This window comes from Clarias gariepinus, chromosome 20, assembly GCF_024256425.1.
Source record: "Clarias gariepinus isolate MV-2021 ecotype Netherlands chromosome 20, CGAR_prim_01v2, whole genome shotgun sequence".
In the NCBI taxonomy this organism is placed as follows: Eukaryota; Metazoa; Chordata; class Actinopteri; order Siluriformes; family Clariidae; genus Clarias; species Clarias gariepinus.
The window spans coordinates 3877745-3891438 of record NC_071119.1 but is presented as its reverse complement, the minus strand read 5'-3'; the positions used below and the strand labels follow the sequence as shown (position 1 = coordinate 3891438).

General features: G+C 39.6%; 1 protein-coding gene across 1 annotated transcript; it reads right to left on the bottom strand.

Moving 5' to 3' along the window:
- Positions 1 to 12: 12 nt before the first annotated feature.
- Positions 13 to 13393, bottom strand: si:dkey-192k22.2 (uncharacterized). The gene is made up of 11 exons (XM_053480320.1): positions 13131 to 13393; positions 10140 to 10361; positions 9666 to 10028; positions 5974 to 6087; positions 5791 to 5856; positions 5586 to 5630; positions 3614 to 3658; positions 2190 to 2273; positions 2022 to 2054; positions 1843 to 1914; positions 13 to 1437 (listed from the first exon to the last, which is right to left on the bottom strand). Exons 1-11 carry the CDS (start codon positions 13213 to 13215, stop codon positions 1373 to 1375), a joined length of 1194 nt encoding a protein of 397 aa, XP_053336295.1. The 5' UTR covers positions 13216 to 13393; the 3' UTR covers positions 13 to 1372.
- Between the last annotated feature and the right edge of the window lie 301 nt (positions 13394 to 13694).

The window sequence follows — 13694 nt, the reverse complement described above, 5'->3', positions numbered from 1 at the left end:
ATTTCTAAAACTGCATCAGTGTATTAAAATTTGTACCAAAGTTGAAAGTTTGAAGTTGTATGTTCAAATATTCTGTATAAAAGCACAAACATTAAAGAATATTTTTTAACACATGAAATTATTTAGAAATATAAACTTATGCAATACATTACCCCAAATAACTGTTTAACACTTCGGCAGACATGGCGTAAAGTAGGTATGAAGCCAAACTGTGTCAAATTCTATTCAAGCATTAATAAATGTATTTGCCCCAACGTTTTATATTTACATTGTAAAAAAAAGTTAATTTAAGTTCAAAAATACATTCAGTGTAACTGAGTTTTAGCACATTAAACATTTGCTAAAATTGAACCAAAATATAATTCTATAAATACATAAAACAAGTGAAAAAAAGTTTTAGAGAATAATCCATGTGTCTACTCCATCTACTACACACACACTTGATTACTGTAGTTAAACAGCAAGTTTAGCGAATGAATGCTAGGTACTTGCGAGTTAGCAATCCTATAGGCCTAAGTGCACCGATCTCAGAAAACGCTTTCTCTTACTACTCAATTCTATACTATAACTATTCGCTATACACTCATTTCGTTTCAGCTAGTCTCTAATCAATTCTAGCATTGAAGTTATGACGTGTTTTCATTTTAGTAGAGATGCTGGAGAGGTGAGTGTGTTACTGTTAAGCTTTGTTTTTTGTTCAGTTTGTGGCAAAATTTGGATTAGTTGGTATGTAAAATCACTAGCAGGTTAGCGTGATACTTCGTTGTGTTAATTTTAGCTAGCAGCTTGTTAGTTGATCAATGTCAAATGTGTCATTTTAGGTATTTTAGTCACTATAGTAGGAATTTCCATCTGTTTGTCCTGGACGAACATAATTTGTATGTTGAAAATTTGTGATTTATTTGATGTAATTCTGATTTGCTGTCTTGTTGTTTATTTACTTACTTACATACTTACTGTCTCACTCCCATAGTTAAATTTTTTATAATTAGCTTAATTCGTTTTTTTTCTCAGGTGATTGAGTCTATAAATTTTTCTATTTTTCTCAGGCGTGTTTTAGCGTTACATTTTGTCAATAGAAGTTACACACTTGCTCAAGTCAGTGAGGTTTTGCTTGTTTCCTTTGTCTCACCGATTTTACAAGAATTAAGCTTCATCAACATATTTAAAAGTGTAAATCAGTTTAACATACAGCAAGCTTTAGCTCATCTTGTCGTCTCTTTATAGACTTGTGTTGAACTACGGTGTGAAAAAAAAATAGCCAAAATTATCATGACCCAATGACTGAACCTCTCCTGTCCTCATTTGTCTATGAATAAGCTATGAGAGGAAGTTAATGCAGATGTGCTGAAAAATAGCACTGGAGTTCATTTTATATCACTTCCTCCTGAACTTTGTAACTAATGATTGATGGAAGACTTCGATGATGCAAGGGACCTGGAGAGAAAGAAAGAAAAAAAAAGAGGTCAACTGAAATTACAGTATTATTTTGAACTATAACCCTAGAATCCTGCCATTCTCAAGTTTCTGAAATGAGCCATAACATTTGACAAATTAAAGAAAAATCAACCAAAGTTTACAGAAGCCCAAAAACCTAAAAAAATATTGTTGATCTTTAAATTTAGAGTTCAACTCAAACCAGGACTTTTTGGTAAATGAAAAATCTTCCAGAAAAACTAGATTTTTGGCTCTGCCTACACATATCCCAGTAACTGTATCATCAATAAACCAGTATTGTATATGTGCTGTATATTGGCTTGCTTAAAGAAATTGGAAAGAATTTAAATTAAAAACGTAAAATTCTTATACAACAAAATCTACATTCACAAAATGTTTTCCAACCTTCTTCTCTTATTAAATCATCAGACCAGGTTTCTGTATCATATTCATCTGCACTTTCCCCCAGTGAAATATCTGCAATATGATGCACACATGCACATGTAACACAAAGTTTCACTATAGCAACAATATTCTGTAGTTTGAGGATGAGTGTAAAGAGTAAACAGAACTTCATGCTGTACCTGTGAATGATATCTCAGGAATCGGAGAGAGACCTGGTCAAGCAGATGAATCGCAAAATCGAGTGAGTTGTTAGATAAAGTATTTTGCCTCAAACATGTATGTACACACTTCCATGTCATACTTCCAAGTCCTAGGCGTAAGCTCACACCATTGAATATACGACTCACCTCGATTGTACGATTCTTGAAAAGATCGAAGAAAGGTTTTTGTGGAAGACAAAGAGATTCTTCTTTGAAGAGATGTTTCATGACCTGGAAGGAAGAATACTTTAGTATGGTTTTAACTGAAGATCCAAGACAGTGAAACTAGAAAGCACCTCAACAAGACTAACTAAGGACCAAGTTTAATCAGACTCAGACCTAAATTCTGACTAGTGAGACTTAGAGCAAGAGTAAGAGAAGTGACGATCAGACCAAGACTATGTATAACGAGGCTAAGACCAAGACAAAGGGTTATAGGACACAGGTCAAGACTAAAGGTAATGAGACTCAAACCAAGACTAAGAATTATAAGACACAGGTCAAGACTAAAGGTAATGAGACTTAGGACAAGACAGGGTTATAAGACTCAGACCAAGACTAGGGGTAATGATACTGAGTTTAAGACTAAGGGTTATAAGACTAAGGTTATGTTACGTTTTCATTGACTAAAACCGGACTTAAATACTTAGGGGTCCCTCTGACTAAAACTAGACCAAAATGTCCAGACTTTTAGTTGACTAAAACTTGAATAAACAAAAATAGGATAAGATTGACTAAATATGATTTGAAAAAAAAACTAACAGGGACATTTATCCCGGAACTAAGACTAAGACTAAAATTGAAAATACAGTAGCTGACAAAATTAACATCAAAGTTAGAATAAAAGTAACAAGACTCAGACGAAGATCCTGAATAACTGGACTCAAGATCAAGATTCTGACTCATTAGACTAAGACCTAATGAAACTGGGTCTGACATTAAAATCCTGGGTTTAAAATTTCATCAGTTTTAAATCAATCCCATTCTATTGGTATAGGGATTAACAGTTGATCTCTGGTCTGATTATACTCACACTCACTCACTCATCTTCTATACCACTTTATCCTGTATTCAGGGTCACGGGGACCTGGACCCTATCATAGGAGACTTAGGGCACGAGGCAGGGTACACCCTGGACAGGGTGCCAATCTATCGCAGGGCACACATACATACACACACTCACACACTACAAGCAATTTGGGAATGCCAATTAGCCTAACCTGCATATCTTTGGACTGTGGAAAGAAACCAAAGTACCCAGAGGAAACCCACCAAGCACGGGGAGAACATGCAAACCCCATGCACACAGAGACAGGAATCGTGCCTGGCTGGGAATCGAACCCGGACCCTGGAGGTGCAAGGCGACAGTGCTAACCACTACACCACTGTGCCGCCCGGTCTGATTATAGTTACTTTTCAATAGAAACAGTAATCTGGATTGACACTGCGTATCAAAGGAGAGAGCAGGGAAAGTATTTTTTGATCCATACTTCAAAGTCAGAATGAATTATTAAGACAAATCCCAGTGTGAGGTTATGAAGGGTAAGAGCGAACATCAGAAATGTCCTTACCTCTTGAGTAATCCGAAGGCGTCTTCTCCAAGAAAAGTTCTTTATCTGCGCACAGATGTGCAACGGAGACATTTTAAAGGCTATCAGTTTTGATGGAAACACAATATTCACACTAAATTTAGATTTTCTGTAGTTTGAGGATTAGTGTAACGAGTAAAACGCCTGTCTCGAGAAAACTTTTGTTCTCTAGAACGCGCCTTATCGAGAGCACTGAAACTTGTCTGTATTCCTTTCATGTCATCCTCAAAGTTCTGTGTATTTATTTATTTATAGGGTTTTTCTTTTTGCTCAGACAGCTGCAAATTTCCAGAGGGGATAGAAGAAAGGACAGACTTTCCTTTCTTCTTCTTGTTTTTTTTTTTTTTTTGCGTCAACAAAAATCTTTGGATCTAGTTGATGCTCCTGGTGGTAGAACATGCTGGGTCAGGACACATTTGATTTATGCTATGGGAAAGGGAGGTAAGAGTCTATAGCATGGAGTCGAACAGCGCAGTTTAAGGCGTGACAGTTTTTCGATACAGGAAGTGCGTTTTCCTTTTATTGCAGAAGATAAAATATCATTAACTAGGGTTGTCAGATTTGTATTGCTACTACTAAAGTACCTAAAGTAACTGCATTAAAAAACACGCATACTGTATGCATACACAAAAAGACCTGGAACTACCCACTGGAAAAAGGAGACATTTTCAATTTTTTTTCAAAATTTCTACAAAATAGTCTTCAATTATACTATTGTAGAAATGTATTTGGTCCATAATTTTGGTTATTTGCAATAAAACAAATTCTTACCATCCAAGTGTCATTAAATCAGCAGAAAATCTGGCATAAGAACCTGGCTACCCTGTCAATAACTGTCCCGTGATCTACCATGGGGCAGTGTGATTCCTGTCTCTATCGAGGTTTTACACCTCACGTCAGGATGTGTGTCCGCTGTGGTCCCACCCACTTCTGTACAGCAAAAGTGATGTTACATTCAAAACTGGAAGTCACAGAAGCACTTTCAGCAAGGAAACACATCTGATAACATTATGCCATCTAAAACAGCATACTGTCTCCTTTATAACCAGTTGTAAATCATTCCCAATCACCTCTGGACGTCTGTATTGTGTTTCATGGCTCACTAACTCCTAACATCATATTGCAGATATTTCACTGGAGGAAAGTGCAGATGAATATGATCCCAAATCCTTTTCTAACCCCTGAACAAGGGCTTTACTTGATGTGTGGAACAAGGGATTGTATATATACACAGTACATAGCACACTACAGCCGCTTTTTGGGATGCAAATAGTTTGTTAGCTATTAATTAGAAATCCTGAAATGTCAGTATGTTAGTTAACGTTACCTGCATATCATATAATCCAATTCAATTCAATTTACTCACTCATCTTCTATACCGCTTTATCCTGTATTTAGGGTCGCGGGGACCTGCAGCCTATCCCAGGAGGCTTAGGGCACGAGGCAGGGTACACCCTGGACAAGGTGCCAAGGTGCAATTTGGGAACACCAATTAGCCTAACCTGCATGTCTTTGGACTGTGGGAGAAAACCGGAGTACCCGAAGGAAACCCACCAAGCAGGGGGAGAACATGCACACTCCATGCACACAGACACAGGAATCAAGCTTGGCTGGGAATCGAACCCGGACCCTGGAGGTGCAAGGTGACAGTGCTAACCACTACACCACCGTGCCACCCAATTCAATTTGATTCAATTTGATTCAATTCAATTCAATTTAACAATTGACATTGTCACAAAGCAGCTTTACACAATCAAAATAATTTTTTAAGTATGTATTAGCTTAATGAATGCTTAGTTCGTTTTTGACCACTATGACATGGAATTATGGATTTTAATGAAAACTAAAAGGCAAGCGACTCTTTGTTTTGGATCACAAAGTTATATCTTTTTAATGAATTTGTTAAATTAGTATTAAACATATATCCCTAGAGTACAAGCACGGACACACTTACCTTCTATGCTTATTGCTGATACATCATCAGGCAAGTCGCCCAAAGCTGGAAAACCAAAAAAGAAAAAAAAGAGAATTAAGGGAGTATTGGTATTATTACTCATCTACATGTTGCATGTGATCAGGAACAACTCCAGGAACAATAAATTAAAATGCAGATCCCGGATTTGCTCAAACGTTTCACCAACATGTTTGGAAATACTCACATTTAACTCTGCGTTGAGAAAACATCTTTAATTGATTGCTGGTCGGTATCACCGGCATCACCTTTTCTAGAAATGTACAGAGATGAGGTAGGTTTAGTTCCCTCTCACAGCTCGCCCAGCCAAGGAACCGCCCTAGGAGACTTAATTTCTGCCTCACATTTAAACAAAGGTTGAGGGACTTACTTTGGCCGCAGCAGCATCTGTTTTTGACCTGATCGCTGACTCCGAGAAGAACCAACACGACCACCAATAGGACCAGAACCAACCAGACGATGGTACTGAGAGTCCACCAACTCACTGAGAAGACAAGGAGACGAGTGATCGGAAGTAATATTAGGGAATAAATCTCATCACATCTAAGTGCGGCAAATTTTAAAACCGCATTAGGAAAATGTACATGGAAAATATGACGTGTGAACTGCATTTTACATTTAACTTATTTTGTAAGAACATATAAAGCTCCCTCATTTATTCTCTCCCTAATCAGAACGAATCCTCAATACTTTTACACTTATTTCCTTACACTTCTAAACTTTCTCACCCTAAATGACTCCGACTGCCAGAAGGGATTTGTGGCTTTGCAGCGGGTCGTCTCTCGGCAGATAAGAGGGACGTACCGAGGCAATAAATTTATCATCGGCAGAGCTGAAATATGAAGCGGCGCTCTGGTCGTCCCTGCCAGAATCGATAGACAGGATGAAAAATGGCCTTGACTAACCTTTAGACTCAATATACTCTGAGGAGCGATGAGGATGGAGAGCTAGGGAGGGAGGGAAGGAGGGAAGGAGGGAGGGAAGACAGAAAGAGGTAAATTGATATTGAATATGTGGGCTGCTGTCTCATGGGAGTCTAGGATCCTGAAGCTTCTGAAACTCAGCATGAAGGAAATGAAGACTTTTCGTCAAAGAAAAAAAAAGCCAACACTCAGGGTGTACATGTACAACCCATCCAGAGTGTGTCTTAATATATGCTGGAGTGAATATTCTTCAGTTATTTTGGAGACGGTTGAGGTGGATCCAGAGCCAGTTTATTCTGGACATAGTTTCTTTGGGACGACCATGTTGTGGGTGGGACGTCATTCCATTACAGGGCACCAGGTACACCCTTATTTCGACCTGGGGAAGTTTAGAGTAGCTAATCCATGGTCCAAGCTGAAGGTGTGTTTCTTAAAAGTTGAAGGAATCCAGAGGAAAACAACATTTTGGCAAAACGCCACCCAGACAGCAATCTCTATGAGGTTCTAGGATTATATCAAGGAATCTGAAGCTGTGATGTGGAAACACTACCAGTAGAACCATTATCATCACTGGTACCTTTGATATAACGCACTAAAAGTACTGACTTTTCTTCTCTCATGTTAGTTAGGTTCAATTGACATGACTCAACCCCCAGATAACAGTCACCTGGATGACTGAGAATCTTTACAGACACTTGTTTGGAGCTTTAGAGTTTTAGAGGCAACTGTTAAATCATTCCCACTGCCCTTGTCTGGGACTCGTGTGGGAATAATTTCTGCTTGCCTGGGAAGAGTGTCTGTGAGGTTATGTTGTCCTTAAGCTGTTGTTAGCTGGTCTAGGGTCATCCAGAAATTCCACTTGGATGTGTAAATATAAAAATAACCAAGCTTTGGATCCTACAGTATAATCATAGATGTGCTTATACAAAAGTGCTTTGAAATCTTCATCGTTGGATGGATCCTTACACTGGTTACTATGGTTACTAGGTTACTAACTATGAGTACCATCAGTCAGGTGGGGGTCTATAGATAGGTCTTTAGTCATTGCTTAAGGCAGTAGTGCTTAAGCATTTTCTGTCATTCCCCACTTAAGGGGGTGGGCGAATTTTCAAGCCCCTCTTGTCAACAAAATGATAACGAAAACGGGCAAGTTTACTATTTATTTAAATATCAATTTCTAAACCAATAAGATCAAATAACACCAAGTTCAAAACAGATAAAATACACATGCTATTGTTATAACACTTTGTCACTTATCTAGAGCTTTCTTTTAATGAAGTTGAGTGGCTTATTAACGTGACTGGGGTGTGTTGTCTCTAAGTGTCTTCCTACTTTGTTGGGTCTCGTGCTGTCTGCTGCCAGCGGTTTAAGACACAAAACACACACGGGTCTCTCCTCTGCCCCTACCATCCCCATCATGAATTCAAGTGCAACATACAGTAGGCTTCATCATGTTTTCCTTTCGGCTGGCTTTTTGGTTGATTAGGCTGATGATGCTACGAATGATTTAGGGATCATCGCAAAATGCTGCACACCAACAAAAAGCGTAGAACGATATTGATCTTCCCTTCTGTTCAGCGCCTGAAGAATCAAAAAGCAACTTTGTTGCAACACTGGAAACTAAAAACGCCAGACTAGTACTGCCTGATAAAATATTAATGTTTAACAAAAATACAGAAACATCAGCATACACATTGGAATAAATAAAATTACATATATAATACCTAATGTTTCCTTATATATTATTTCTCTGCAATTAACACGCCGACGTTAAACCGTTATTGTTGCACTATGGTTCCACTTTTTCTCTGATGTTATTTTAATTTACTTGTATTAGTGATCTATTTCTTTGCGTGTAATTGTTTAGTTTCGAGTGTCCGATCTTTATTGTCAATAAAGAAAAGCATGAATTAGAATAGGTACTTTCCTATTACTTTCCACTAATTCCCTCCCGTTCATTGCGCCACACCTGTCATGTCTGGATTCCCCACTAGTGGGGCCGCCCCACACTTTGAGAACCACAGGCTTAAGGACTGCCAATGACTTGGCTACAGAGATCTAGAGAAAGTTATTTCATCACCTCGGTGCCAGAAAACAGTCTAGATGCACGTCTTTCTCTGTCCCTGATAGATGTTGAGACCAGTCGAGCAGTGCTGGAGGATCGGAGGGAACGTGGTGCGGTGCGGGGTGTGATTAGCGCTGAGAGGTAAGTGGGTGCTGGGCCGTTTGTAGCTTTGTAGGCGAGCATCAGTGTTTTGAATTTGATGCAAGCAGCTACAGGAAGCCAGTGCTGGGAGCGGAGAAGCCATACTGCTAGCTAGCGCATTGGTGTGAGAAACGAGTAGCAAAAACAAAAAAGTGATGTAACAAAAGTTGAACTGTCATGCTGCTCAGTGCCACTGTGAGAATAAATTAGTTGTGCAATACCATAAAAATATGCAACAAAACAGAACTCAACACCATCCATGTCAAGAGGGATGCCTCGACAGTCAACAAGCCTCCTCCTTTCAAACATTTGACCTTGCTGTGACCTTGATCCTGATCGAATCAATTCCAAACCCATATTAATACTGTATTTCTTCTATTTCTTCTGTATTTCTTACAATGATAACTCTATATCAGTTCTACAAACATTCAACTGACAGACTGACATCCCAAAAAACATAACATGCATTAACACGTTTACATCGCTAATAATATTAATAATGATAATAATAATAATAAAATTATTATTAAATAAACAGAGATTGGCGTAAGGCCTCATTGTACAAGTGAAGACGACGTCCATTAAACATCTTTCAAGCTTGAACAATCTCAAGGGTTTCATATTGGTAGTTTCTTAATAGTACTCCAATACTGTAGGTGGCGCTAGTAAGATTTCATGGCCATTTTTATGACTACAGGCATAAGATCAGCAGGTAAAATTAATCATGCCGAAGAAACCCATGCAGTACTTGAAACGAAATGAATCAGCTTGGACACGCCTTATTTATTTGTAGTAATTTTTTTGTGCCGTAATTACATCATATCGTTTGTAAAAGCCAGATGAACGTCTTCTCCAGATGAAGTATGCCGAGACCTTTAAGGATCTCTAGAGAATCAGAAAACATGACGTGAACATATTCATCATCATTTTCACCTGTTTTCGAAGCCATGAGCCGAATGTTCTCGACGTGAAAAAGACAAAGGCTTCTTCTGTTCTGATTAGAACCAGAGTTTTTTCCTTCAGAGGATGTTACGTCAGAAGATCCTGCTAGGAAGACGCCTGCTTCTGTTGTGTTTGGTTTGTGAGACACTGAGTTGTGTTTGGACGAGCTGGATAGCGGTGTTTCATCTCGGTTATGCTGCGTGCTGCCGTTCTGTGCGCAGCAGACGAACTGCGTGATGTTGTGTTGTATTTCGATGTGAAGTCCACTGTGATTAAAGTGTCCATTCAGAGTAATGTTCTGCAGAAGAGGAGGAGCTGTGATCTGTAGCGTAACAATTACCGCCATGCCCATTTCTGAAAAAACAAAAAAAACAGACACACACATAACCCAATAATATACAAAATTTAAAACCACATTATTTTACATTCCGGTCTAAAGATTGCAATGTTACACTGTAGCATCACCTGAGATCGAGGCGTTGTCACGGAGACTACGCAGGGCCTGGGTCTCGCACACAAACCACTTCTTTATTGCTTCGTCCTGACTGGTGGTGTTTTTCGCCACACACCTCGGCCGCGTGATAGCTGCACTCTCATACATCTCACACACCTGTCTGTCATAACGACCATGCGTGTTATTAGGGTCACAAGGGTCAAAAGGCGTACAAAGGAACTGGATCTGTAACACTAGAAAAGAAGGGAGAGAGAGAGAGAGAGAGAGTTAGCTGGAGTAAGCTAGCTTGTCTTTTAGCCTGTTTACTGCAACGCTTGTTTGAATTTTAGTCCGTTTAATTTAGTGCTAGTTTAAGAGTTAGGTTTTTTAATCTAATGTTTGTGTAAGTGTTAGCTGTTTACTATGATGCTAGTTTGAGGGTTAGCCTGTTGGCTATAATGTCAGTCTAAGGGCTTAGCCTGTTTAGCCTGGCTTAACCTCTTTGCTATTATGCTAGTTTATGGATTAGCCTGTTTTCTCCAGTGCTAGTTAAAGGGCTAGTCTGTTTTCTATAATGCTAATTTGAGGGCTAGCTACAATGCTAGTTTGAGGTTTATCCTGTTTACTCTAATGCTACCTGTTTCCCATAATGCTAGTTTGGTGGTTAGCCTGTTTACTTCAGTGCTAGTTTAAGGATTAGCATGTTTGCTATACTGGTAGGTTGTATTTTAGTTTGTTTACTGTAATGCTAGTTTAAGGGGTTAGCCTGTTTACTCACTCCAATGCTATCACGTCAACTGGACTTCTTAGATAGAAATGTTTCACGTTTACTTCATGTTTACCCTAACGCTAGTTTTAGTTCACTTGTTCCCTGTAATGCTAGTTTATATTTAGGCGGTTCTCTGTAATGCTAGTTTAATGTCACTCTGTTTAATATCATGCTAGTTTATTGGTTAACCTGTTTTCTGTAAAGCTTGTTTTATTTTTAGGGTCTTTTCTTGAGTTAATAACAGACTGAAATAAAACATTCTCTGTTATTTGATGTTTGGTAAATTTCTGCATTTCAGTTCTAACATTTTACGGGATCACAAATTCCTCTGAGGAAAAAACAAAACAACAAACCAATAGAACGTTCATTCTAAGAATTCATGGCAAAACAAACACCCAGTTTAACAGTGTTATACAGCCACCCAGGTGTTGTTTCTGTCTTGTCTCTCCCTGTCTCCGTGTCTCTAGTTGATCTGCCATGGAAACGGAAGCAGCAGCTCAGCTGTTAAGATCCCGTCCTTGTCCTGGGAAGGTTGTGAATTTAAATCCCACACCTGCCAGTGGGCTGCTTTTGGGCTTCAGGTAGATCCGGGCTCACTCGTAAAAGTCACCTTGGATGAAAGGCTGCGGCGAACAAAACCGTGTAACTTTGCAGCTTCTTTCCTTTAAAAGCATCAGAGAGCCATTTCTATCGATCCGCGCCGGGCCAGACGCGTGACGCACTCTCAGACCTGTATGAAGACTGAAATCTCAGCTCAGCTCTTTAGTAATTTATGTAGCTATGTCTTAGGTGATGTTCGGATGAGATATGATTTCTGGACTAAGCTATATTCGTTACCGTTTACTAGCCTGTAGGATGTCTGTAAGAATTATTAAATCACAGAGATGCATTCATGCATTTTTAATACTTTGTTTATTACGATACTAAATGTTTGCTGCATGGAGGATTCGTTTATGATTTAGCTTTTTAAACAGGGTTATTTCAGCCAAAGACCAAATACCAGTTCATTTTAAACCGAATAAACATACTACGACAGAGACTCGTCCACCCCAAAAACCGGACACCAGACCATAAGAAGATCAATATAATACAATGCTGCAATTAAATGATTCAGTTCAACAAATAAATTTGGTCCTACTGTATGTGAAAAAGTAATCACATTTTTTGAAGAGGTGAGTTAAATTTCACTTGACACACCCAGGATCAAAATTACTCCAAGAGCACACGACGACACATCCAGGAGCTCATGAAAGAACATCCTACCAACAGTTAGACCTGGTGGTGGTAGTGTGATGGTCTGGGGCTGATTTGCAGCTTCAGGACCTGAACAACAATGTCCGGCCATCAGTTCGTGACCATAAGCTCAATCACACCAGCAAGTCCATCTCTGAATGGCTCAACTAAAACCAAATTAAGGTTTTGGAGTAGCTTAGTCAAAGTCCGGACTTAAATTCGATTGAGATCCTTAAACAGGCCACTCATGTTCTCAAAACGACCTTCTACTCCTTCTCCATTGCTCACATAACAAAACACTTTTGACCCAGGAGGATACAAATACAGTATGAGGAACTTTCTTCAGACTGAAGGAGCTGCTTGGATGAGTTTCCACACGACTCAACTCCCAGATGACCTCACCTGGATGACTGGGAACCTTCACAGGACTATGAAACCATGTGTTTGTCTGTTATTAATTTGGAAGCCTCGAGAATCAAATGATACATGATCTGGTAGAGTAAGCGATTGAAAAATGCAGACTCTGAGACAGGACGTCGAAATGGCACAAACATCACCACGTGACTCAAATCAGAACGGATGAACCGTTTCGCAAGCAGATTGCTTACGCTACTCCTGGGCAGACCTGCGCGTGCTGGTTTCTTCCTCCATGATTACGGCTCGAATGTGTGAGGACGAGGGTGTGGGATAATTCTGATTTGTGAAGTGCGTTGTCTGTTTTCGAGATATGCACAAGATTAATAATGATGACGATGATGATGATGATGCCAATTTTTTTGATTCCCTCTTTCTTTCTCCTAATCAAGCATTTCTTGTCTGAGTAAATAATGTGATTATTAACAGCTCTGATTTAGATGATAGTGAGGTGAGATCCTATGCCTAGCCTAGGAGACCATTATCACAATGCCATCCTGATATGACCAGAATTACATTTAGCCAATTAATGTTGTATAATTACAAACATGCTTTATTCTGCACTAAGTGAACCACACTTCACGCTTCAACCACACACACTTCTCACCTTCTGACGGGAAGAACTCTGGTAGGCACACGATGAAAGCGAGGAAGATGATTATGGCGAGTTTGGCGATTGTAGCTTTCGTCATGGACACAAAGTGATGATGGACAACCCTCTCTCTTTCTCACACAAACACATACACACACACTCTATCTCTGCCCTAAGGAGTACCAGATGGTCAGCAGCCAATATGGCACGCTCTAACAGTAGTACTAATCACTGACTTCACGGGTTCTTCCTGTGCTTGAGAACACGTGTCAGAGTTGAGCAAACAATGCAACCGTCTCGTCGCTTTACTTCCTGTCTTTCTTCCTGTTGTAGCAGCAAAAAGTATGTGAAAGGAGTGAAAGACGCATCTCGAGAGAGAGAGAGAGAAAGACAGCGTCATATCGGATTTTGCAAGTTGACTAAAGTGCACGAGGGATCACCTGGGACCGGATGCTGCTGCTGCTGCGCTCAGAGTAAACAGGTCAGTGTGGTGCTGCAGGCCTGGAGTCTGTGGCCTTGTGTTTATGTAACATGCTGGTGATGAAGAGGAAACTGGGAGTAAACACATGGCGCGCGTGT

Coding starts and splice junctions, on each gene's coding strand:
- si:dkey-192k22.2 (XM_053480320.1), bottom strand. CDS start 13,215: ATGACGAAAGCTACAATCGCCAAACTCGCCATAATCATCTTCCTCGCT. Junction 5,857..5,973: donor CAGATGCTGCTGCGGCCAAA/GTAAGTCCCTCA, acceptor GTACATTTCTAG/AAAAGGTGATGCCGGTGATA. Junction 1,438..1,842: donor TGATTTAATAAGAGAAGAAG/GTTGGAAAACAT, acceptor CTTTCTCTCCAG/GTCCCTTGCATCATCGAAGT.